This window comes from Electrona antarctica (assembly GCF_951216825.1).
Source record: "Electrona antarctica genome assembly, chromosome: 21".
NCBI lineage: Eukaryota > Metazoa > Chordata > Actinopteri > Myctophiformes > Myctophidae > Electrona > Electrona antarctica.
This window is the reverse complement of record NC_136802.1, coordinates 7,534,877-7,562,214: the sequence shown is the minus strand read 5'-3', so window position 1 is coordinate 7,562,214 and position 27,338 is coordinate 7,534,877. Positions and strand designations below refer to the sequence as shown.

General features: G+C 44.3%; 1 protein-coding gene across 6 annotated transcripts in view; it reads right to left on the bottom strand.

Moving 5' to 3' along the window:
• The window catches only part of kcnip4a (potassium voltage-gated channel interacting protein 4a), a 329,293-nt gene that overhangs the window by 96,670 nt on the left and 205,285 nt on the right, over positions 1–27,338 (bottom strand). The window contains exon 2 of one of the 6 annotated variants that reach the window (XM_079491656.1): positions 20,687–20,848. The exons of the other annotated variants lie outside the window; for them this stretch is intronic. Coding sequence (XP_079347782.1) covers positions 20,687–20,848 — 162 coding nt within the window. The remainder of the gene's footprint in view (positions 1–20,686; positions 20,849–27,338) is intronic. 6 annotated transcript variants of the gene reach the window in all.

Here is a 27,338-nt window from a genome sequence, read left to right as displayed (position 1 = left end):
GTGTCTCATGTCATCGACACTGGGCTCACTTCCTTCCTGGACTACACTTCCCATAATGCTTTGGTGCACTGCTCCTTCTTGTGGATAGGGGGAGGGAAGTTTTCCTTGTGCTACCGAAATTTTTACAGGACACCCATCTAGACTCCTAAATCTGTACGTGTGGCACCTATCTAGAGCAGTCTGACAATTATGGACAGTTAATTAAGAGTAGGGTCTTTTTAGTGGTTTATGATAGAATAGACCTGTACATGCCCGTCGCAGTCGGCCACCGGCCTACATGGGAACGTTACAACTTGGGAACTTAAATGTGACGTGTACATCTTAGGGTACACCTTAGGCACCAGTGCCAACATTGGCACAAAGGAGGGTGATCACTGGCACACTGGCAAGTGTGTGAGAGAGAATTTTTGGTTTTAAATAAACTATTTAAAAAAATGCAGTCAAATAAATGAAGTCCCTCACATTTGTGTGTAAATTACATCCTGCATTCTACATTCATTCAAACTGAACTCTGTTATTGCCCTTACTCTAATGATCATTACAACAACGTGAAAGAAAATATTTAAAAAGAAGGAAAAACTTTATATTTGTGGACAAGCAAAATGTTGGAATTTTTCACGTGGTGTCATTAAAATTAATTAATGTTGATATGGCACACTGACAATAAAAACATGGCACTTCATTTAAAAAAGGTCGCAGACCCCTGGTGTACATAATGCGTACATGTGCGTTACATCCCCCCTGTGTGTCAGACGCAATTACAATGTGTACACTCTTTACCAAGTATATCTTATAATGGCTGAGGGGCGTATAGTATAGTGAGGCACGGAAGCGCCAGCGGCCAGCGGAGTGCATCCGACCTTCTCAGCCATTATCAAATAGAGGTAAACTGAGTGTGGATTATTGCTTTTCTGAAACGGTTACAAATATCAAATAGACGGGTCCCAATTAAAACGGTTCTTAAAGGACCACTTCACCACTTTTCAACCTATCTTCATATAATAGGTCCTCACTAATAATCATGAAAAAATGGTGCAATTTTGTTCTACTCGGTCTGTGTCTCATAGGAGGGCTGTGGGCAGTTCAGAAACCGTCTTCCAGTGACATCATCGATGGGGAATACAAGCTAATAGAAACGGCAGGCTTTCTAGTCCTGAAAAGTTGCAATGCGAAAATGGAAGCCATCGTTCTCACGATAATGAAAATCTAAATATTTTTGTAAAAAAATCTTGTTTAAAAAAAAAAGTCTGCCTAATGATGATGTCACTGGAAGACTGTTTCTAAACTGCCCACAACCCTCCTATGAGACACAGACTGAGTAGAAAAAAATCGTGCCATTTTTCATGATTATTAGTGAGGACCTATTATATGAAGATAGGTTGAAAAGTGGTGAAGTGGTCCTTTAATAATTCACTACAAGAACAAGTTCACTGAACAATCACTTTTGAAAACATATTTGCACACTAAAGCCTTTCCTTAGAGTTATCATGTTGCTCATTTTCTCATGTCCATGTACGGTATGTATCTACAGTATGCTTTGGTTCTATTATTGTCTTATACAGTCTATTTTATGCATTTCATTTGATTGTTGTTGGTTATCCCTTGACACTGTAAAGCACTTTGTAAACATTGTTTTCGAAAAGCGCTTTATAAATAAAGTTTATTATTATTAAGTTCTACAAGAAAGTGCCTGCCCTGCCTGCCTGTGTGATATCTTAGACGTCAACTTTTCCCAAAGAAACACAGAGATCAAAACAAAATGTTAACCGTTAGCTCAATGTCATTGTATCCAAGATATTAAATAGAAAGTTAGATATTTTTTAAGCCAGCTTTAGCTACTACGTCTGAACCTTCCGTGTAAACTGATAACCTACTGCCGGTAGCTAGCTACTGCCTTCCAGCACAGGTGGTTTGTGAGAAATGGGGGGGCGCTTGTTTTCCTCACTTGCTGTCCCACACGGCCGGTGCTTAGAAGCCAAGGAAGCCCTTCATGGCCAGACATGTTCTTTTTTAATCTAAACTATGGTATTCTACATCTGAACAAGTAACAGAAGACTTATCTAAACTCTGTGTAAAAGGTAAAAGTGTCTAACTTCTAATGCATTTGAACGTTTAACTGTCTGTATCTGTATCTAACTTCTTATAGAGGAATTATCTTAAAATATAGTAAACGGTGTCACAATCCAAATGTCTCTACTGATAATCTGATTGATTGCCCATACAACATCCAGTAGGCTACAAGACACATGCATATTTCTCCACTTCAGATCAACAAGTGGCAAGTTTGTCATCTTCATCTGCAGACAACAGGGACGTGCACACATAGACACATAAAGGGGTCTTCAGCCCCTGCCCTTTTACCCGTCTGTAAAACAACTGCCCTTTTACCCGTCTGTAAAACAACTGCCCTTTTACCCGTCTGTAAAACAACTGCCCTTTTACCCGTCTGTAAAACAACTGCCCTTTTACCTGTCTGTAAAACAACTGCCCTTTTACCCGTCTGTAAAACAACTGCCCTTTTACCTGTCTGTAAAACAACTGCCCTTTTACCCGTCTGTAAAACAACTGCCCTTTTACCTGTCTGTAAAACAACTGCCCTTTTACCCGTCTGTAAAACAACTGCCCTTTTACCCGTCTGTAAAACAACTGCCCTTTTACCTGTCTGTAAAACAACTGCCCTTTTACCCGTCTGTAAAACAACTGCCCTTTTACCCGTCTGTAAAACAACTGCCCTTTCCAGAACACGAATGTAGCATTTACTACATGGTGACAGAAATGCAAAATGCCACTCCTTTGTTTCCATGCAGCATTCAGAAGAATAGCTTTTTTCCCCCGAAGTCTCCTGAACTTGAACATAGTATTTTGCGTTGAACAAATTTGTTTAGAAATCCAATGTCATACACACCGCATCTCCACTATACACTGACACCACGGCGCGTAAACAGCACCTCAAACTGTGACTCCGCCCACAAATGGGGGAAGTTGTGATTTTCGCTCGTTCTTCTGCAATGCAATTTGCGCCATTTTCAAAACAATATTGAGCAGAGTAGCGATTATCAAACGTATTTGCAATGCCATACGTTGAAAGATCTGTTGCCCGTGGACAAGGCACGCTACCTCCGCAAGGTAGATAGCATCGGCATAGATGTTTGTCCGTATGTGATTAAGGATTGGACCAAGTTGCATTGGCAGCCATAGAAAATTCCGGGGTAAATTCTTACCCCGGATGTGACGTTTTTGGGCGTTCCTGTCTAGCGTGGTGTCAGTGTATAGCTAAAGAGTGCTGGGTTGCGCCCCGAAAATAGCTGATCTCCTTTAACTTAAAAGTCATGTAGAAGTCAGCTATTTTCGTAGCTTGTAGATCTGCTATTTTTTGTCCAAAAGTGCCCCCTCTTATGGGATTTCAGCCCCTCCAACACTCTCTGCACGTCCCTGCCAGACACCACATTAACACATTGAGAGCCCACGCAATACTGCCCAAAATCACTTTCACCTAGAAAATCCATTCACATTTTTTATAATTCAGCTGACTGTGGAGACACATGCTGGAACTTTTTACTTTGAAATGTTTTATAGTTTGAGTTATTTAATTTAAACACCAAATGCATTCTCAATGGCGAAAACACAAACTTTGGCTCCATGTGTTAAAAAAAGTGTTTTGATTTTTCTGATTTTTACGTCCACAGACGTCTTGGGCTATGCACGTGCGGTAATACCCAGGACGTCCACAGACGTTTTGGGCACACAATGTGTTAACAAGATAGGAGCACTAAGCAAGCAGGACATATGTGGCTCAGGAGGTAGAGCGAAGTGTCCTTGGGCAACACACTGAACCCTACATTGCCTCCAATGAGTTGGTCAGTGTGAGCTTACCACCATTGGTGTGTGAATGTGGGAAGTGAGGACGCTGGCGTCGACTGTTCGCCGCTTCACCTCCCAATGTATGAATGAATGAACCATTGTAAAGCGCTTTGAGCACTTGGAAAAGCGCTATAAAAATGCACTTCATTATTATTATTATATGCATATGCAAATGAAGACATTTTGGTCAAAACTACTGTACACAAAAGAGATGCCTAGCGAAAAACCAGGACTTAAACATGCATCCCATGTACCCACAAAGTGTCTATATACACTTCTCCTTTAACTTAAAAGTCATGTAGAAGTTGCTAATTTGAAAAGTCTTACCATCGACGGAGGTAGCCTCCAACAATCCAAACATCCTCAGAACACCCTTGAAAAAGAGCATGACCACGACCAGGACAACGATCATCTTCAGTACCTCCGTGTTCACGCTGCTGAACATGATGAGGGTTATGTCTCCACGGGTCACGGGCAGACACCACGCGCACACACACACACACACACACACACACACACACACACACACACACAGAGCTCACGGGCAGTCCAGGGCCGGCCGCACACGCACACACACACACACACACACACACACACACACAGAGCTCACGGGCAGTCCAGGGCCGGCCGCACACGCACACACACACACACACACAGAGCTCACGGGCAGTCCAGGGCCGGCCGCACACGCACACACACACACACACGCACACACAGAGCTCACGGGCAGTCCAGGGCAGGCCGCACACACAAACACAGAGCTCACGGGCCGCACACACACACACCCACACATACACAGACCTCACCGGTGCAGCACTAAAGTATACTAGTATACAGGCCATGAAGCTCCACTAAATAGCCCAGCTTCTCTCGCTGATGAGAGACAGGCACCAATCAGAAAGGTGGGTGGGGGGGTGGGGAGAGGAAGAGAGAGGAAGTGGAAGGGTGGCAGGTGTTTTTTTGGAAGAAAAGTAGGGGGGGTGGGGGGGTGAGAGGGGAGACTGGGAGATAAGATAATGAGAGAAGAGGAGGAGAGGGGGGGGGGGGATAATGCAACCCTAATGGTTCACTTATTTAAAGGAAGGGAAAGTGATATTTTTTGGTTAAAACAAAACGTTTGTGTTAATATAAAAGGTTAAATCCAGTGGTGTACAGTAACAAAGTACAATTACTTCGTTACTGTACAAGTTTTGTTGAGAATTTGTACTTTTGAGTATTTTACTTTTTCTGTACTTTTACTTTTACTTCGTTACATTAAAATTGGACACCTTTCGCTACTCGCTACACATATTTCCTCGCAAAAATATGCGGGGCTCGCTTGATTTCACAATCCCCGCATTTTCCGCATAAAGTTTATAAAGTCATCGCCTCACTCGTTCGCTCACATTCACACAGAGAAGCATGGTGGTGCGGCGAAAAGGCTGGACAGAAGCTCCCGTCTCTCTCTCTCTCTCTCTCTGGTGAATAAACAGGCAGTTTGTCTGTGTGGAGGAGGAGGTGCCATGTGTATCCTTACGTGAACATGAACTGTCAACCCCGTTATATATGTTTCCTTGTAAAATTAATTGTAATTTGTGGAATCAAATAAAGAACTAAAATGTGTGTGTGTGTGTGTGTGTGTGTGTGTGTGTGTGTGTGTGTGTGTGTGTTGGGTGTGTGTGAGTGACGCGTGCACTGCCTCTGTTGTTGCATTGGCTCTGTTTTCATCATCATAGCTGTTATTTTGCATGGCTGTGTTGTGGAACATTAACGTCAGGAACGTTACCCGACTCACTCACCCAGGTCTTACCGTGCATTGCATGAAAACGTCTGTCAAACGGGATGGGTCGTTAAAGTTGATAGCTCTTTAAACTTTCTCCCCCGTAGCCTATTTCTAGATTTAGAAGACATTTTCAAGCTCTTGCTACTGAAATGATTGATTATTTATATGGAGGAATCATTTAACATGCATCTCAATGGGTGACAGAAGGACAGCTTGCCATGTGGAGTGGGTGAGGCGCTGGGGTTCACTCTGGTCCCGAGGAAGTCAAGGCGAGTACACCCCGTCATGGTCACTGACCTCGACTATGCAGACGACATCGCCCTAATCTCAGATACAGTCGAGAAAGGAAGGGAGCTACTACTGGCAGTAGAAAAGGAGTGCAGGAAGATCGGCCTCAAGCTCAATGCCAAGAAAACAAACGTAATGACAGGCAACACCGAGGACAAAACCATTGCCACTGCAGACGGGACGGTGCTCGAGCGAGTCGAGGACCTCAAGTACCTCGGGGCTTGGACTGCCTCAACTGAACAGGATCTGAAGGTTCGGAGAGCACTTGCCTGGAAAGCCTTTGCACGGGATGAGGAGTGTGTGGAAATCAGACATGGGAGAAGACCTTAAGAGGCGGCTGTTCATAGCTACTGTGGAGTCAGTACTGCTGTATGGGGCCGAGACATGGACCCTCACAGAACAACAGGAAAAAGCCCTGGATGGAGTTTACACAAGAATGCTACGAATGGCACTAGGTGTCACATGGACGGACCGCATCAGAAATGTGGACCTCTATGGGGACCTACCACGCGTCACGGACAAAGTCAGAGAGAGAAGGATGAGGCTGGCAGGGCACTGTGTCAGGCACCCAGAACTTGAGGCAAGTAAATTGACCCTATGGGAGCCAACCCAGGGCAAAGCCAGGAATCCCGAGTTGGTGTTGGCTAGACCTCACTCTCGCAGCTAACTAAATAAAAGCGCATGAGGCGATTTCACTCCTCCTTCCGGGTAGGAACAGAGTGCATTCTGGGATGGATTGGGCCAAATTGTTAACGCGCTGGCCAGTGACTATCATTGCATGCGTTCACGTATGAAACATAGCGTTCACGTGTCATCATGAACGTGCGCAATGATAGTCAACGGACCAGCATTGGCCCCAAACTGCAATACCAAATTCGGCCACTATGTACATTTCGCCTCAGGGTTTCCTCCGGGTGCTGTCTCTACTAATATATACTCTAAGCCCTAAAGTCCCTATACCACTAGTTTTGGTTAACATGATAACCTATTGAATCCACCACGGCTTGCCTATACTAGGATGGCACACTCATTGATGTGCCAGCAGGCCCATTGGCTGCTCTTCTCTTCATAAGCAGTCGTTTGCTTGGCGGCGCCCTTGAGCGCTTCGTCCTGCTAACCCAGAGGGGTGGGATCAGAGGGGAAGTTCCAGGGTGCCGGCCCGATTCCGGCGAGCCGCCCCGTGTCCGAAACGGTTGAGAAATGACAGAGTTAGCGTGTGGAGGGTCCCTCTACTGTACCCTCTACTGTACTGTACTGTCACTGTACTGACCCACAGGAACGCACCCAGGGTGCCGGCCCGATTCCGGCGAGCCGCCCCGCGTTCCGAAACGGTTGAGAAATGACAGAGTTACCGTGTGGGCGAGGGGCCAATGGGTGAGCAACATGCTGCCCCATTGTTCTCAGTTTCTGTGATTTTCTCTCTCTCTCTCTCTTGTTTGTCTGTTTTCAACGAGAGGCAAGGTTGGGACTACTTGGGGAGGCAACTGCCTTGCCCTTACAGTAAATATACGCCTCTGAGGTGTTCAATCACCTCAGAACTTACATTTGGCAAAGCAATCAAGGTTCCGGATGAATCATAATGAAAGTAATCAAGGTGTGATCATGTGTCATCAGCACACAGCATGCCATAGCAAGCATTGTGTGATTGGCGACTGAAAGTAATTACCCACAAAAGCTGGGAGCTGCAACTTGGAAAACAACTGAATGATTGGGTCTGTGGGGACCCACAAGAAGTATAAGTGAGCCCAGTGTCGATGAAGCCCATGGACACTTTGAAATACTAAAATATCTAAAAACACATTATTACCCACGTATAAAAACCCCAGGAAAGTGTTTCTTGTCATCATTAAAATAAGATCTGGTTGCAAAAGGGGTGATCTGGAGCCTTCAAAGCAACATGGTTAATAAGAGCCAAATTAATTTGATTTGGCTCTTGGTAAATTCACAGTAATGGATTGTGATACAGCATCTTTAACCCATTTTGGGCGGGAACCCCTTTTGGTGTTTTAAAGCATTATGTTATACTTTAGCTATTGAAAAATAGCTGATCTACAAGCTCGTAGCGCGGCAGGTCTGCTATTTTTGAAATATTGTGAAAATGTTGCGCAAATCTTCTGGGGGGGGGGGGGTCCCTGGAACTACATATTTTCAGATGGGGGTCGGTCAGAGTTTTTCCAGAATACTGTCAGGATCTAGAAGACATTTTGTAGAATCGTTCCCAGGTCTAAATGGGTAAAAAGGAATAATTTTGTTCCTTGGAAACACACATTTCATTATGGAATCCAAAACGCAAAATCCCCAGCCCTTTGATAGAAAACACATGCCAGTATTTAAAAAAAACAAATCCTGCTGTGTAAGACTGATGCTTCCTAAAGTGCAAAATAAATAAATAAATAATTTTTAAACTCTCACCCTGTGTAGTGTGCTTAAATACTGTACTAAGAACTGTTTAGATGAGCTAAATCACAGACTTTTGATGGCCATAAAAGGTGAATATGAACTGAACTGATCCAAAAATAAAATATAGTAGTAAAATAAATACTATCCAAATCCAAGCCTTAACCCATTCTGGGCGGGAACCCCTTTTGGTGTTTTAAGAATTATGTTATACTTTAGCTATTGAAAAATAGCAGACCTACAAGCTCATAGCGCGGCACTCGGTGCCGCGCTATGAACTTGTAGGTCTGCTATTTTTGAAAAATCGTGAAAATGTGCCTGAAATCTTTGAATATATATTGTTACAGAGCAAGTTTTTAACTCAAATCTTTGCTACTGGGAGGGTCCCTGGAACAACATTATTTTCAGATGGGGGTCGGCGGCCAATGTCTTATATTTGGGGTCCTTGACATGAATATGTTTGAGAACGACTGACATAGAAACATGGGTTTTTCAGAAAACTGTCAGGATTTAGAAGAAATGTTTTGCATCACGATACAGAGGACATGTTGTCATGAAGGTGGAGGTTTAAATCCTATAGTAATGTGTTTTCTCCCTTCACAAATTCACAATACAATATACTGACTACTGTGTCTAACAGCAATAAACTCCCCAAATAAATGAGCGTCTGCTGCCCCCAAGTGGAGAATATGAGAATGCACAAGCCAAAGGGTCTACTCTCACCCTGTCTATTCTAGATGAGATAATTAAGAAGTAGTGAAAAATATAGCCGTGGCACGTTGTGTGTGCTTGCAGATCTGCTATTTTCACTAGTTTGGGTCTCGGGCAAACGTCTAATAATCTCTCTTTTTGGTCTTGACCTGAAAGGGTTGAGAACCTCTGGGTGATGGGAGCCAGAACATACATAAGAAAAATAGGTCAACACTCAACAGGAACCAATGCAAACAGGTCATTCTACAGTACATGCCATTCTCCATTTTTAGTGTTTGATTTTAAAAATACCATTTTAACACATTTAGGCCTGACGTCGAAATAAAAAACAAGTCTTCTGAAAGAATATATATTCAAAGATTTGTGCCGCATTTTCATGATTTAAAAAAAATAGCAGACCTACAAGCTCTTAGCGCGCCACTCGGTGGCACGCTATGAGCTTGTAGATCTGCTATTTTTCAATAGCTAAAGTGTAACAAAAGGCTTAGTTAAAACACCAAAAGGGGTTCCCGTCCAGAATGGGTTAAAATACCTTTTTTGGATGAAGTACTGTAGATCGGTACCTATCAGAAACATGAGGCATCTCAGGCTATCTTATTTTTTTGAAAATGTTTTAAAAAACAAATTTTGAACAAATGTCATAAAATATGAAAGATGAATTCCTCTTGTTACACCCAGTGTATTTGTCAAGTGAAAATATTGATGAGTTTTACTGTTTTCACACAGATCAACCTGCATTTGTGCAATTGATAACCCTACAGAGTACCTTATTTTTTAAGAAAAACGTAACTAACCCTAAAACCTAACCCTTACAATGGGAGTCTATGCTAGTGACGCAACTCTCTTTCTATGGGTCTGCAACCTTTTTTGAAACAAATGAAGTGCCATGTTTTTATCTATCTACATAGCGTGCTATGTCAACATTCATTTTAATGACACCACATAAACAATTCCAACATATTTTAATGTTGTTGTTTTTTTGCGGCTTTCGCCTTTATTTTATATTTTTTATAGAGGGACAGACAGTAGGCTGACAGGAAATGGGGGAGAGTGATGGGGGAGTGACATGCAGTAAAGGCTGTCGGGATCGGTCCGAGTCGAACCCGCGGCACACCGCCAGGCTCGGACTACCGGCCAAGGTGCCTAATTGGACCGCTGAGCCACGGCCCAGGCCATTCCAACATTATTTTGATTGGATATAACCTTTTCCCTTCTGTTTAAATATTTTCTTTCACAATGATCATCACTCAGAACAATAACCCACCCATATCCCAGACTCCCTCACTCCCTCCGCAGTCAAGAGATCAGAATTTTAATGAATGTAGAATTATGTGCAGGATGTCATTTACATACAAATGTGAGGTTAATGTATTAATAATAATAGTTTATTATGCCAGTGTGCCAATGTTGGCACCGGTTGCCAAAGGTTGCCTACCCCTGAGGCCCTGAGGCTGTCAACCTAATCAACTGCCATAGGAGCCACTAGGGGACAACATTCCTGTCTGTGCATTGCTAAGCCCACTGTTTGTGCACCTGCTGAGCTCTTCTAATCTAGAGAGTAAGTGAGCCCTCTTAACGCATTCTGAACGGGAACCCCTTTTGGTGTTTTAATTACTATGTTCTATACTTTAGCTATTGAAAAATAGCAGATCTACAAGCTCATAGCGCGGCACCGAGTGCCGCAGCCGCACTACGAGCTTGTAGTTCTGCTATTTTTGAAATATCGCGAAAATGTGGCGCAAATCTTTGAATATATTTTCTTTCAGAGCGAACGTTTTTAACTCAAATCTTTGAATATATTTTCTTTCAGAGCGAACGTTTTTAACTCAAATCTTTGAATATATTTTCTTTCAGAGCGAACGTTTTTAACTCAAATCTTTGAATATATTTTCTTTCAGAGCGAACGTTTTTAACTCAAATCTTTGCTTCTGGTGAGGTCCCTGGAATAACATATATTTTCAGATGGGGGTCGGCGGCCAAATACATATATTTTTGGGGGTCCTTGACATGAAAAGGTTTGAGAACGACTGATATGGTTTTTCAGAAAACGGTCAGGATTTAGAAGACATTTGTAGAATCTTTTCTCAGGTCTAAATGGGTTAATATTGGTCACCGTGATTAATTCCTCACAGCAAAGCGTGCCGCATCGAGTGCCGCGGTACGGCGGAAAGTGAAAACAAGCACGATTTCAACCCCTGCAGCGAGATCCCTAAAAGCCGTCTCGCATTTCGATTTAAATGCTAATTTGATTATTTGAAGTACTCTCAAACTAAAATAGATGGAGTGCCGTGATTCCCCACACCCATAAAACATGGTACACAGGTACTTTGACTATAAATGGTAAATGGTGCATTTATATAGCGCCTTTATCCAAGGCGCTTTACATAGATAGTGCATTACATTCACACATTCATACACCAATTGCGGCGGAAGCCATGCAAGGTACCAACCAGCACATCGGGAGCTATTTGTGCTATGCTATTTGTGTCTTTGATTTGTTTTTTGATGTATTAATGCTGTAAAGTGCACAGAGACCCCCTGGGGTGATTTTGTACTATAAATAAAATAAACTGAAACTGAACTGAGCAATTCGGGGTTCAGTGTCTTGCCCAAGGACACTTCGACATGTAGACCGGGAGGAGCCGGGATTCGAACCGCCGACCCATGGATCATTGGACGGCCTGCTCTACCTCCTGAGCCACAGCCGCCCCTGTGGATTATAGCCTTACTAGGCTATAATCTAGTAGAACGAGAGGCATGTTGAAGTCAGAAATGAAGAGCTTAGTATTCTGGTCAAAGCCACGGAGAGCTCCTTAGATTACGCGCGCCGAGCCTTTCTTTCTGATCCGTATGCAGGGAAGTGAACGACAACGCGCGTGCGCCGAAGAGCAAAGAATATGGTGGCCTTGGAGGCGTTTGATATCAATGAAAATGCGCTAGGATATTGCCCTTTGCCCCTGTTGACGTTGAAGTGTTGACTTGATGCCATATGTAGTCCTGAAGAAAGCAAGGATGTTACAGAGACACTGGAGATGGAGTCACTTGGAGGGGGGAGGGTTATTGTACTGCTTTTTCCAAATAAAAAAATGCGCTAGGACGTGTGTCTAGCAAGCCGTCGGTTGGATTAGTTATGACGTTCCCACACGTACGTTCTAAATGGGTAACTGGTTTTCACCTTAGCACCGCCCACCTGAACTTAAGCCTCGCCCACAGCTGTTGCTGTATGATAATGGGGGAGGGGTTAGGGTTATGATGTCACTAAAGTGGTGTATTTTGATTGGGCTTTTTGACTCAAAGGCTTTCAGCTTTCAGGAAGAAACCAAAAAATACACAGGGAAGACATATTTGAATATTATAACCACACCTGTGGGTCTATTAGAGTAATGTTAACTCCATAGACACATACACAACAGAAAAAGTACAAAAATCATGGCACCCCATCTTTAAAAGGACCTGGGAATTGAAACAAAGGTATTGAGACTGTACATTTGCAGTTTTTAGAATTCAGAGGGCGATGTCATACCAGCGTCAGTGTGTTTGACCTATACATGGATAACTGAGCACTTACAGGCGGCTGCAATTCGAAACTGGCCCCTGTAAAAAAATGTCAAAGTCACCCTACATTATATTTCTATACCGTAGGCCTACATGTTTTCCCTTTTTTCTAACCGTGTATGATGATTTATTTTAGTTTTTTTTGCATAGGAGTGTATATTTGTATGTCTTCGCTTAACCCATGTGTTTAAGCATTATGTTATACTTTAGCTATTGAAAAATAGCAGATCTACACGCTCATAGCGCGGCACCGAGTGCCACGCTACGAGCTTGTAGATCTGCTATTTTTTTTTTATCGTGAAAATGAGGCGCAAATATTTGAATATATATTCTTTCAGAGCGAACGTTTTAAACTCAAATCTTTGCTTCTGGGGGGTCCCTGGAACAACATGTTTTCAGATGGGGGTCGGTGGCCAAATACATAACATTTTTGGGGTTCTTGACATGAAATATTGAGCACCACTGACATAGAAACATGAGGTATTTCAGAAAACCGTCATGATTTAGAGGACATTTTTTTAATTTCGATGTCAGGCCTAAATGGGTTAAATGTTCTGATGAATTGAAAATGGAGGACCCTTATGTAAACTAGTCTTAGTGCTTTTTCTGGTTCAATGGTACGGTCTATGGCAGGGGTGGGCAACTGGCGGCCCGGGGGCCACATGCGGCCCCCACCTTCACTTAATGTGGCCCAATGTCAGAATACTGATATAATATTGGTTTCAGCTGTTACTATTCCACAACATGCAAACATGACCCGCTTTAATTACTTCAGTCTGAACTAGTAGCTCATTGCTCAACACAAATATAATTAAAGGCATTTGAAATTACATAAAAATGTTAATTTTCAGGATTCCAATTCAAAAATAGCAACAATTCAAGATTTAAATTCGAATATAGCAAAAATAGCCGATCTACAAGCTCAAAACGTGTCGCATCGCGACGCGTTTTGAGCTTGTAGATCGGCTATTTTTGCGACGACAGTAATATATGGCCCTATAGGGAGTGAGTGTGGAAATATAGTGGCCCTCTCCATCATCAAAGTTGCCCACCCCTGGTCTATGGCTTTTCCAACGTCAATGATTTAATCTATCCAATTATGATTATGCATACGCCTACTGTTCCATTTCAAAGAGAATTTTCACGTGCGGGATTATAAATTCCTACAAGTGCGGCCCTTCAATGTTGAACTTAATAACACATCAGAATGCCTGATAACGGACAGGTAGCGCTGCCACGTCCAACACTCCATTCTAATGACTAGATTTGGGCTTGTGCAAGAACGTGTAATGAATCAATATGGGCTTGTACACTGTGTGGAAGAGATTGCTAATGGGCCAAGCGTATGCAAAAAAGCATGCCAGTCTCACAAACTGATATCCAACAGAGTGCGAGTCTGAGTGTGTGTGAATGTGTGTGTGTGTGTGTGTGTGTGTGTGCACGTGCACGCGCGTGTCCGCGTGCGTGCGACTGTGCGTAACTATGCCTTTAAACTGTCAGATTGTGTTGAAAGTGTTGAATGACATCAGTCCTGGAGGCTGGAGATCTGTTCGCTCACAACCCATCATTCGTGAACCACTATGGGTAACTGAAGTACTATTAACACCCTGAACGCACAGGACGGAGTTCTCCGCCCTATCAATTAGTAGCGCTCAAGACGGAGATTGATCAAAAGGACGGAGATTATTGATATCAAAACCGATCGCATCGCTCCACAGCCTGGGAGCGCCTGTTGCGCAACAGTGGGACGTCATCGAAAATGTCTCCCCCCCTGTTTAGCCCAACGAGATGGAAAATCTTCAAACGTGAATAACTCTTGATCTAAATCATTCCGTTCAATTCTAAGAAAAGATCATGTGTTAGACGGCCCATCGCAGTCCCCTCGCTACTCGCAGTAGAATTAATCATACCTCCCGTTGTTGTCAATAAATAAGTGCCTTAAAAGACATTTCCGTGAGTGCTGGTTTTCTTCTCTGGTTAAACATGTCGTTCCTGACCGTGCACCCGGTAAAATGATTACAGTGAGTGAGACGAGATGGAGTCGTGCATGCTGTCTTCTATTAGAAATGTTCCAGGGACGCCCCCAGAATCAAAGATTTGAGTTTAAAACGTTGGCTCTGAAAGAATATATATTCAAAGAGTTGCACTATATTTTCACGATTTTTCAAAAATAGCAGATCTACAAGCTCATAGAGCGGCACTCGGTGCCGCGCTATGAGCTTGCAGATCTGCTATTTTTCAATAGCTAAAGTATAACATTACACTCTTTAGGCCATCATATTGCTACTAAAAGTAGAATTCTGACAGGTCAGAAAGGCCGTGATTACCATCTCACATTTCACATAGGGCCTTATAGGATACATTTCCAAACAAGACCGACAGTAGAAGAAATAATTCACACATTCAAAACATTTAAAAACATTTAAAACAAGGCTCCAGACTTCCCAAAACAAACTACTACAGGTTACTACTTGGCCTCACTCCCCGGACCCACCTCACCCCTGATCACTTTGACAGGCTGGAATGGCTTAGGGTTGATGACAGAGTACAGCATCTTGCAATGGGTCTGGTCCACAAGATTCGCTACACGACCAAGATACCCATGTACCTTTGTCGAAATACTTCCTTAATGTCAACGAAGTCCACGCCCACAACAACAGAGGGAGTTCAACAAACCATGTGCAACCCAGATTCGGCACTAACAAGGGACTAAATTAATTTCGCTCCTATTCCACAACAATTTGGAACACCCTACCAACAGTCATTAAGACATGTGAATCCCTTGACTCCTTCAAAACCGCTCTGAAAGGGCACCTACGGACGGCTGCAATTCGAACAAGCGCAAAACATGTCACATCACGGCACGTTTTGACCTTGTAGATCTGCTATTTCCTGTATTGACATTTAACATGGAAATGATTATGACGATTATAGCGAACAATTGGCTATACAGCGACGTCCTCTGAACGTGTTCCACCACACCAAGTCTGTGTTCTGGATGATAGAATGGACATCGGTTGTGAGGGCTATCAAAATAAATAAATAAACTAAATGAAAACGACAGCTGCTCGCCCTGTGGTTGGGCCCCAGGCTGTTTGTTAGTGTAAACACCAGAAGGCCAGGCCAGGACATCTCCATCCATCCAGGGAGACGTCCAGGCATAAAGTTCACAATTAGCACAAGAAAATAATGGGAAACATGGTGGTAAATGGTGCATTTATATAGCGCCTTTATCCAGGGCGCTTTACATTCACCCATTCACACACACATTCATACACTGATGGCGACGGAAACCATGCAAGGCACCAACCAGCACATCAGGAGCAATTAGTGGTTCAGTGTCTTGCTCAAGGACACTTCGACACTAACTCTGGGTGTTGCCCACAGGGTTCGAACTGGCAAAGCAAAGCAAAGTTACTATATTTACCCAGGGTAACTGGACTAAGCATCAGATACTTGTTTACAGCCAGGCCCTGCTCATAGAACATTTCATGGTAGTGGTTCAATGCCTTGCTCAAGGGCACTTCAGCGGTGGTAATTTTAACGTGCCGGTCCGGGGATACGAACTGGCGACCTTCCGGTATCAAGACCGCTCCGCAAGCCGTTCGGCCACCGCTGCCACTATGGTAACCTTGCGGTTACCATCCAGCCACTCTACCCCTGAGCCACCGCCGCCACATGGTGGACTGGAACATGGATGTTTCATTATAGTTTGAGTTCGTTTTGAATATTATTATTTTTCTAATTAAGTTAGTTATAATTTGTTTTTAGAGCAGATTTGCTAGTTTTAATTAGTTTAGATTTTTTTGAAAATGCCAATAGTTCTAGTTAGTTTTTATTATACTTTGTATTATTTGTCAGGTGTTTGTTTAATTTTCATCTGTAGTCCCTGAGCAGGCTCTTAAAAGTGGTAAAAGGGTATCCGTACAAAAACATACAATACAAAAACAAGAAAACATACTTTTCAGGGGGCAGAACAATTACAGTGAAAAGTGACACCAGTGACAAAGGAAGATAGTAGTAATAATAAAAGTTACTCGTGATTACAGATTTGGTTTGCTTTGAGTCACCTCTTAAGGTTAAATTTGAATGTCAGATAGTTGGAGGTCTCTCTTACTTCTGTAGGGAGACTGTTCCAGTGATGGGAGGCTATGTAGGGAAGACTGTTTTACCAAACACACTACTGTACATCTGTTTGGAACTTCTCATGGAGATCTCTGTTGTATCTGCCTGTGTCTGAAGAGGGCAAACTGACTGACTGTGAAAAGTGGACTGGTTAAGTAATCAATTGTCAGGTGTGGGGTTGCCATGGCAATCAATTGGCTGAGGCAGAGGCTGGAAAGTGCACAGGTGAGGGGATTTAGGCTGAGCAGAGCCTTTTGTGGTGGTTCTGAAGGGGGTCCGACCGACTCGATACCGGGCACTGCACTCCCTGTGGGGGTGTGGAACGCGTGTTAGAAGTCAGTGGGGCGAACGGTTCTCGAGTTACGTGCATTACAACCGTACAAACACACGCACGCACGCACGCACGCACGCACACAGACACAGAGACTTGGCGCATTTATAGTAGGATAACTTTGGGACAGGGTGACATTGGGACATGGAACTGGAACTTGGTATTTAGTTAACTAGACCTGTACGTGCCCGTCGGCCTACTTGAGAACGATGCAACAATACCTGTTGTCAACTTGTCATAACACCCGTTTTAACTGTCTGTGTCCCACATGGAGATGTCTGTATCTGCCTGTCTGCCTGCCTGTGTCTGAAGAGGGCAAACCGACTGACTGTGAAAAGTTGACTGGTTAAGTAATCAATTGGCAGCTGTGGGGTTGCCATGGAAATCAATTGCCTGAGGCAGAGGCTGGAAATTGCACAGATATGGGGACTTTGGCTCATTAGCTCCACTGGCAGAGCCTGACCAGAGCCTTATGTGGTCTTTATCTGGACAACGGTGTGTCCCACAGACTCGAGGCCGGGCACTGCACTCCCTGTGGTGGTTTGGAACGCATGTGTGGAATTTGAAGTCGGTGGGGCAAGCGGTTCTCGAGTTACGTGCATTACAACCGCACACACACACACGCACGCACATGCAGACAGAGACGTGGCACATTTATAGCAGGATACATTTCTCGGCATTGGATAATATATTATCAGGAGCTGTCAGGAGCTGCATTTCAGAGATTTGAAGCACTAAATAATAAACAACCAGTATAATTTCCCAGTGGGTTCGTTGAGTCTGAGTTGTTTTTATTCAAGCAGAGTCTTGCACACGGTTCACTCCTACGCCAGCTCCATTCATCAACGTCACCAGAAAAACACTAAACCACAAACAAATTCAAACCCAAAGACCTGCATGGCACAAGTGGCGTGCACAGATAGACACTAGGGGGCACCCCCTGCCCTTTTGGAAAAAAAAACACACCCGTGTGAAGTGAGTGGTGCTACTCCGTGTGGGGGTGGGGGGTGGGGGGCGGAAGCTCCAAACCCACAGGAACACACCCAGGGTGCCAGCCCAATTCCGGCGAGCCGCCCCGCGTCCGAAACGGTTGAGAAATGACAGAGTTACCGTGTGGGGGTCCCTCTACTGTACCCTCTACTGTACTGTACTGGCACACCCAAAATCACCATATATACAGTTAATATGTGCGTGTGTGTACCATGTACAGTATGTGGACCATGGTGACATTGATCAATTCTTGATAAAAAAAAGCTTCTAATATATTATTTAGGCCCCAAAATCTATAAATCTCACACGGCAACCGGCCAGTTCCATGTGCTACTCAAGTGCACAAGGTGCCCTTTTTTCACTCGAGCACCTGCCCCTCTAAATGTCTGTGCACGCCACTGCATTTTATCACTTAATACTGGGAAAACTGACCTGATTTGGCTGCATAACTGCCTGGCACCATAATTACAGTATTATTGTGACTAATGAGTCATTGTTCACAATAACAATGCAATCACGGTGCCAGATCTCTTATATTCAGGACATTTGGGGACAAAAACAAAAAAAAGGCAGAATAAACTCTAGAGTCCGGTCCTAGGGTGTCATGTGGGTCATCGGTTCCCAAAGTGGGGTCCGGAGACCCCTGGGGGTACTTGAGGGAGTTCCAGGGGGTACCTAGCTCAATTAGAGATAGTTAGGAACCAAATGGACCCTTATGGGTCTGTAACTCAGAGAGGGTCCTGTGGCCTAATAAATGTTGATTTGGGGCTCCTTGAAAAACTGTCGGTGCTGTCGGGGGCACTTGCTGATCAGCCTGCGTCGGGGCCCAGTGACATCTAGTTACGCTACTGTATGGATAGCTATGAAAAACTGATCAAATTGATCTACTCCTGGGATTTTTGACCAAAATGCACGGAACTTTCTACATGTGAACTTTGGACCAATACCTAAAGACAATCCTGGGCATTTGTTTTTATGGTTAAAAAAAATCACACCCGTGTGAACTGAGTGGTGCAAGGTCTTATATAGCCTGATCAGCTGTGGTCTGACGTAATGTCAGTGACCATGGTAACCATGCTCACCTTTGCACATGTATACACGTATACAGGTACACAAACATACAGACAAGGCTGGTTGTTGGAGTGGTTTGCACCACTCAAAAAAATGAAGCTTTCATGAGCTTGGATTTGTAGTCATGACGACATGATTTCATATCATATGACTGGAGGAGTATGTAAGCACCGATTTACAAGGCCATATTCCTCTTAATGGTTTCAGTGGATTTTCAGAGACAAGATGAGAGACAATATAATAGGCTTACTCATGGACAGTGCTTGAGAACACAACAATAGTCTATTTTGGATCAGGTGCTTGTTTCCTGTAAAACATTTCATCCATTAAATCCGTTGGCCTAATAGTCACTACAACACTCACTTCACATGTCAAAAGGAATCATTATTCCATTTCACATAATGGGTTAACCCATTTAGACCCGAGGACGATTCTACAAAATGTCTTCTAAATCCTGAAAAATCCATGTTTCTATATGTCAGTCGTTCTCATACATTTTCATGTCAAGGACCCCCAAAAATGTATGTACTTGGCCGCCGACCCCCCATCTGAAAATATGTTGTTCCAGGGACACCTCAGAAGCAAAGATTTGTGTTAAAAACGTTCGCTCTGAAAGTATATATATTCAAAGATTTGCACTACATTTTCACGATTTTTCAAAAATAGCAGACCTACAAGCTCGTAGCGCGGCACTCGGTGCCGCGCTATGAGCTTGTAGATCTGCTATTTTTCAATAGCTAAAGTATAACATAATGCTTAAAACACCAAAAAGGGTTCCCGGCCCAAAATGGGTTTAAAGTAGTCAGCTAAGATCATTATTCCATACAGTACACACACTGTAGACTGACAGTCACACAACAGACACCGAAATGTGTCCCTCAATACAATATAGTCACAACAGGACTAAAATAATAGCATGATATATTCCAACATATTTTGATTGTCCACGAATATAACCTTTGACCTTCTATTTAAATATTTTCTTTCACATTGTTAAGATCATTCGACTCAGAGCAAATAAGCTACTTATCTCCCTCGCCAGTCAGAGTTCAGAGTTTTAATGAATGTAGAATTATGAGCAGGATGTAATTTACATACAAATGTGAGGGACTCCATTTATTTGACTACATTCTTTTAAATAGTTTTATTTTTAAACCAAAAACCCTGGCTCTCACACTCACGGCCAAGCTACACCAGGCTTTTCGCGCACAAAACGTGCGCGTTTACCCTAAACGCGCGTGTTGAATTTAGGTCCAGTCCTATTTAAAAAAAACACACCCGTGTGAACTGAGTGGTGCAAGGTCTTATATAGTCTGATCAGCTATGTCGGTGACGTCACACACTAACCATAGTAACCATGCTCACCTTTGCACGGACACGTAAACAGGTACACAAACATACAGACAAAGCTGGTTGTTGGAGTGGTTTGCACCACTCAAAAATGCACGCGCGGGCCGCGCGTTTAGGGTAAACGCGCGAGAAAAGCCTGGTCTAGCTTGGCCGTTATGCAACCTAGAAATGTAGCTTTCCAGGCACAGGCAGAATATCCCAGAGCACTAGTTGCCACGCAAAGACCCAAGACCTGTTGCTCTCACCTCTTATATCATGTGAACGTTTCATTATGCCATGATGATGAAATGCTTTGAAAGCCGGGTCGTTCTGACCGGGGCATTTCAGTGGGCAGGTTTGTGCCGACCAGGACATGCTTCCAATCTGGATACCGAAAAGGAGTAGGAGTGGCCGGTGCCCTCCTTTGTCTGTTAACACAGAATTTACAAGCCATCTGGAATTATATGGTAAATCTGCCAGAATAATGTTTTTTTGAATTCTCTAGCAGTGCTTTTGATACAATACACCCCCGCATAGTTTAGCCAATAACACCTTGAGGGCCCGGACCTATTTAATCCATTAATAAAATGTGGCCATCGTTTATAGCGCCCGGACCACTTTTACCGGCGGACCGGAAGTTGTTGTGAATGTCTGTGTAGCAGCTAACAATAGCCACACCACTCTAGAGTCGATCGACAACAACGGGAGGTAAGAATAAATCTATCGCGACTAGCGACTGGACCGCGGAGCGCCGTCTAACACAGGATATTTTTTCATAATTAGACGGGATGATTTAGATCGCAAGTTATGAACGTTTTAAGATTTTCGTTGTCGTCCGCTAAACAGGCAGGGAACATTTTCGATGACGTATCACTGTTGTGCAACACCGAGGATTGGGCAACAAGCGCTCCTAGGCTGTGGAGCGATGCGACCGGTTTTGTTATCATTAATCTCCGTCCTATTTATCAATCTCTGTCTCAGGCAACTTGACCGTGAACTTGAACTTGACGGTGATCTCCGTCTGGGGCCGTTAAACTGTTAATTTGAACCTGAAGAGTTCCATAGTCACACAGAGTGTAGAGTAGTGAGGACAGCGGAGAAAATCATCGGGGCATCACTGCCTTCCATCAAGGACACTGCGCACAACCGCTGTCTGTCTAGGGCCAACATCATCAGCACTGACCCCACCCAGGTCCCAGCCACACCAGGGACTGTTCACTCTGTTGTCCTTCTGGCAGAAGGTATCGAAGCATTGGAAGTAAAACTTTTTCCAAGAGCTTTTTCCCCCCAAACCATTAGACTCTTGAACAAGTGCAAACTCCCCTAACCTTTTCCCCCCATATGCTGCTATAAGGACTCCTGTTGTGCAATATCTGTCTCTCTATGAACTAATGGTGCTTTTTAATTTATTTGTTTTTAAAAGTGGATTTTAGATTTTAATAGTATTTTAGTTCTATTTTAACTAGCATACTAAAAGCCAGTGAAACGAAATTTCGTTCTCTTATGCATTTTATGTATCTGCTGAATAACAATACAGTTATCTATCTATCTATCTATAGGTAATGGATTACCTCACATGTAGCCTCGGTACCAGGCTTTCATTTTCGTCGGCGCAAAAAAATCAAAGCCTGGAGGAACGCATTGGCCGCTCTGGTCTAGAAGTGGGAGGAGTCAACCCTTCCGGGTGGGCGTCGCTCCAAATGATGTGACGTATAGCGCTGCACTAAGGGGGGGGGGGTGGGGGTGGGGGGGGTTGGGGAGGGGCCGGGGGTGACTGACAGATCGGTGAGATCCAATCAGGGCGTGCGCAAATATCTGCCCCCCTAGACCAGAAACCTAACACAACCTCAGGCTACCTCACATGTGGACCAACCTCAGTAATGCCTCCTCTTCCTCTTCCTCTGCATGTGTACCTACATAGTTCATTTCCCATCAATGCATGTTACTAAAACAGTTCGGACCTCTACCCCAGTTCCATGCACTGCACAAGTGCACAAGGTGCCCTTTATTCACTTGAGCACCTGCCCCTCTAATTAATGTATGTGCACGCCACTGCCTGGCACCATAATTACAGTATTAGTGTGACTAATGAGTCATTGTTCACAATAACAATGCAATCACGGTGCCAGATCTCTTATATTCAGGACATTTGGGGACAAAAAAAACCAAACTCTAGAGTAGAGACCGGTCCTAGGGTGTCATGTGGGTCATTGGTTCCCAAAGTGGGGTCCGGGGACCCCTGGGGGTACTTGAGGGAGTTCCAGGGGTTACCTAGCTCAGGGGTTCTCAACGTTTTTGGCCGGGGACCCCCGGAAATGCTTTGGCAATGTCTCGGGACCCCCGCCCCGCCCCCTCCCGACCCCCAATATAAATTGACTGCTACAATAACCTTAAACCATTTTGGGGCGGGAACCCCTTTTGGTGTTTTAAGCATTGTTATAATTTAGCTATTGAAAAATAGCAGATCTACAAGCTCATAGCGCGCCACCGAGTGGTGCGCTACGAGCTTGTAGGTCTGCTATTTTTGAAAAATCGTGAAAATAAAATTAAAAAAAATATATATATATATATATATTTTTTTGGAAAATTATTTGGGGACCCCCTAAAATAATTTGGCAACCCCCCGAGGGGTCGCGACCCACGGGTTGAGAACCCCTGACCTAGCTCAATTAGAGATAGTTAGGAACCAAATGGTCTGTAACTCAGAGAGTGTACAGACTCCAGAGTGTCTCCAGAGTGTTTGTGCTTTATGTCTCGTAGGCTCCCATGCATGGATTGTGATTGCAGACTCTTCGGCTGTGAATGGACACGTGACGCATGGCAGTGGACTACTATTTGGTTATTATAGCTGTTTATGTTATTATTGTTGTTGCTCTGCAGCTCTCACTTTCTTCATCCTCTTTTGCTCTCTCTCTCTCTCTCCAACTGCATGGTCGAGGCAGATGGCCGCCTGCCCTTTACGATAAAGGGCAGGTTTTCCTTGCCAATTATTAGCAAGCATTTGTTCATGGGGTCATGTTGGGTCTGGTGAAGTGTCTCGAGATAACTTGTGATAACAAATCACCCGAGGTGACTTGAGGTGACCTCAAGGTGACCCGAGGTGACTAAATGGTAAATGGTAAATGGTGCATTTATATAGCGCCTTTATCCAAGGCGCTTTACATAGATTGTGCATTACATTCACCCATTCACACACACATTCATACACCGATTGCGGCGGAAGCCATGCAAGGTACCAAGCAGCACATCGGGAGCAATTTGGGGTTCAGTGTCTTGCCCAAGGACACTTCGACATGTAGACATGAGGAGCCGGGATTCGAACCGCCGACCCATGGATCATTGGACGACCTGCTCTACCTCCTGAGCCACAGTCGACTACTTTTGACTCAAAAGGCTCACAGCTTTCAGGAAGAAACCAAACATACACAGGGAAGACATATTTCAAAATTCTAACCACACCTGGAGGTCTGTTAGACGTAATGTTAACTCCATATACAGTACATACAAAACAGGAAAAAAATACAAAACTCATGGCACTCCATATTTAACGTTTAAAAAGAGAAACATTTTCTCCCCTTTTTATACTGACGTACTGACTGATCTTTTTGCCAATTATTTATATCCTCATTGCCCACCAGTGGGTCCACCGGGCCCACAGACTGAGAACCGCTGCAGAACAGTCGCTTGTCCCGGTTGACACAGAACAAGAATAGTAATCATGGAACAAAATGTGTTTTGTTCACAAAAGTATTTTGCCATGCAGAGCCCTATTCCACAATGCATTGCATTTGGAAACCTGAAGATGAAGGCGTTCAGACAGAGGCAGACTAAAATATAGGCTACATTGATTGATTTCTCCCCACAAAAGCCAAAAGATTACTATAATAAACAAAAAACCTTGAATTTCACTCATGAAAACATATGTCCATAATCCATCGTTTGTCCACTTTCAATGCATTGGCATGCACTGCATTTCCCAGGGGTGGACTTAATACATAAAGGCCCCCCCCCCAAGCAAAGCTAAACTTGAATGAAAACCCTTCAGAATCAGGTGCAGGATGGATGGATCGTACAGTACACAGTGGACAATGTGGTGTGTGTGGGCAGTGTGTAGGCAGACCCATTTTAAATCATACCCTTTGGTTGAAATTCAAATGACAGAAAAATGTCCAGGATTAGGTGTGGGAGACACAACACATCGTCATTAATGAGGTGTGGGAGACATGGGGACACAACACATCGTCATTAATGAGGTGTGGGAGACATGGGGACACAACACATCGTCATTAATGAGGTGTGGGAGACATGGGGACACAACACATCGTCATTAATGAGGTGTGGGAGACATGGGGACACAACACATCGTCATTAATGAAGTGTGTCATTTTTTTACACCCCCTGGACATGAAGCTCGTTGGTCGCAGCAGGGGGTCCAATCATTCCACATCGAACCCCCGAGCACCCAATCACAGCCTGGCGGACACTCGGACCACAAGGGGGGGGGGGGGCAAAAAAGGTTCAGAACCACTGAGCTACAGAATGCAAGTTTGGCTAGAGGTTGCATGCATGAGTTAGGATGGACTTACAGATTGTAATTCACCCTTTGTCAGACTTCTGATTGGTCCACTGAGGACCCTGACTGACTAACCAACAGGCTCTTTCTGACTTGTTCCTCCCTGGTTCCGCCTTGTTTATGTTTTGAATGAATGAATGAATGAATTTGATATAACATCATTTTTGGAAAAAACTAAAAACAAACATGATATGCCCAGTCACCATGCTGCAGCTGTGATGTTCCTTTTTACTGACACCAAGTTTAAAATAAGAATTGAACACACAGAATATCATTACGAAGCAACTGAAAAACACGTTATTTCAATGGTAGTGGATGGAGAGAGAGGATTTTTGTCCAACCACGAAACAGCAACCAATGGGTGCGAAGAGGGGCACAACCATGGGCGGGACAATACACCCTTGACAAAGGGTGTATTGTCTCCACCAGGCCGAAGGCATGGGGAGAGTATATTTGGCACTCCGTCCGTGTGTGTGTCCGTCCGTGCAGCTAATCTCCGGCACCGTTAACCCGGTCGATGCCAAATTTTGCACACACACTCCCTGGATGCCAACGATAAACCTCTGCCCCACATTTTCCAGAACGGCCTGTTATAGCACCACCAGGAGGCCGACTTTTGAAAAACAAAATTTTTGATATTACTCCTCCAGATTCTGTCCAAACATCCCGCAATTTTTGGACAGACTATCTCTATAGTCATGTGTTCAAGCCGTATCTGTCCGATAATTCATATTCCATCCTATTTGGCTAATTGGCTTTCAAAGTTTTGCAGGATTGGCCCGTTTTGAACAAAAAGCCTCAAATCATGAACGCAGCGTGCAATTTACGTGAAATCTTTCACGGACTTTCCTACTAGGCTGAGGAATATATCCCACCCTTTTCACAATGACCTGTTATAGTGCCACCAACAGGTGGATTTTTGCAAAACCCATTTTTGGAACAAAATGCCTCAAATCATCCAATTGCCATCCAAGGCGTAAGAAGAGATGGCACCCTTTTCACATTGGCCTATTATAGCGCCACCAGGAGGCCACAACCTGACCTGCCCTGGTGGAGACCTGTGCCCCGAGGGGCACTTTTTCTAGTTCAATTTGATTCAATTGGTGACCAATGATTCTGTATTGTGGCAATTAACAGACAACATAATGTACACATATTTACACAATCTAAGACATTAATGTTAGTACTGTGTGTGTGCATGTGCGTGTGTGTGTGCGCGCACGTGTGCCCCCCTATGCACGCACGCAGTATTGCACATAATGATCTTCTGTATGCATGTTTCATGTACATATGTACTGTATGTAGTACAGTGTGTGTGTGTGTGTGTGTGTGTGTGTGTGTGTGCATGCGTGCGTACGTGGCGTGCGTGCGAGGCGTGCGTGGCGTGCGAGCGAGCGTACGTGGCGTGCGAGGCGTGCGTGGCGTGCGTGCGTGCGTGCGATCGATCGTACGTGGCGTGCGAGGCGTGCGTGCGTGCGTGCGTGCGAGGCGTGCGTGGCGTACGTGCGTACGTGGCGTGCGAGGCGTGCGTGCGTGCGTGCGTGCGTGCGTGCGTGCGTGCGAGGCGTGCGTGGCGTACGTGGCGTGCGTGCGTACGTGGCATGCGAGGCGTGCGTGCGTGCGTGCGTGCGTGCGTGCGTGCGAGGCGTGCGTGGCGTACGTGGCGTGTGTGCGTACGTGGCATGCGAGGCGTGCGTGCGCGCGTGCTACACTTTCTTATCTCTAGGTTTGTGTGAAACGTGTACTGTACACAACTGTCCAGTCTGTGATCTATCGCCTGAGAGTTCAGAAAGAGTCCCTCAATCATTTTTCTTTCAAGCTCTCTCACATTATCTAGGTGAAATATGACTTGCTTCACGTGGAATCTATTCTGTCGCTCTGCTCTACTCCACCCCACTACTAAATATATAACCTTTGATAGTTATCAAGGCTCCACTCTATATGCTGTCCAATAAATATTTTATTCTTCACTTCGTTCTGCTCCTTCATGTGACGAGCCACAACGGCAACTCTGATCTGTCTTATTGCCGAGATGTAACAAGCTTGTGGGATAGAATTGGCAAGGAGACAATATGGCATACTGGGTGTGTGCGCACGCCTGTATGTGTGTGTGTGTGTGTGTGTGTGTGTGTGTGTGTGTGTGTCCGTGCGTGCATGTGTGTGTGTGTGTGTGTGTGTGCGTTGCCACTGTAAAAAAAAAACACAGAAATAGCTGATTTCAAGTCAATTTCATGCACTGGTGGTCTGGCACATTGAAATAGGATTATACAAATAGAACAAAACAGCAGGATGTGAATGGCAAAGTTTCGGGAGAGAAAAAAAAAACTGAAAAACGTGTTGCACAG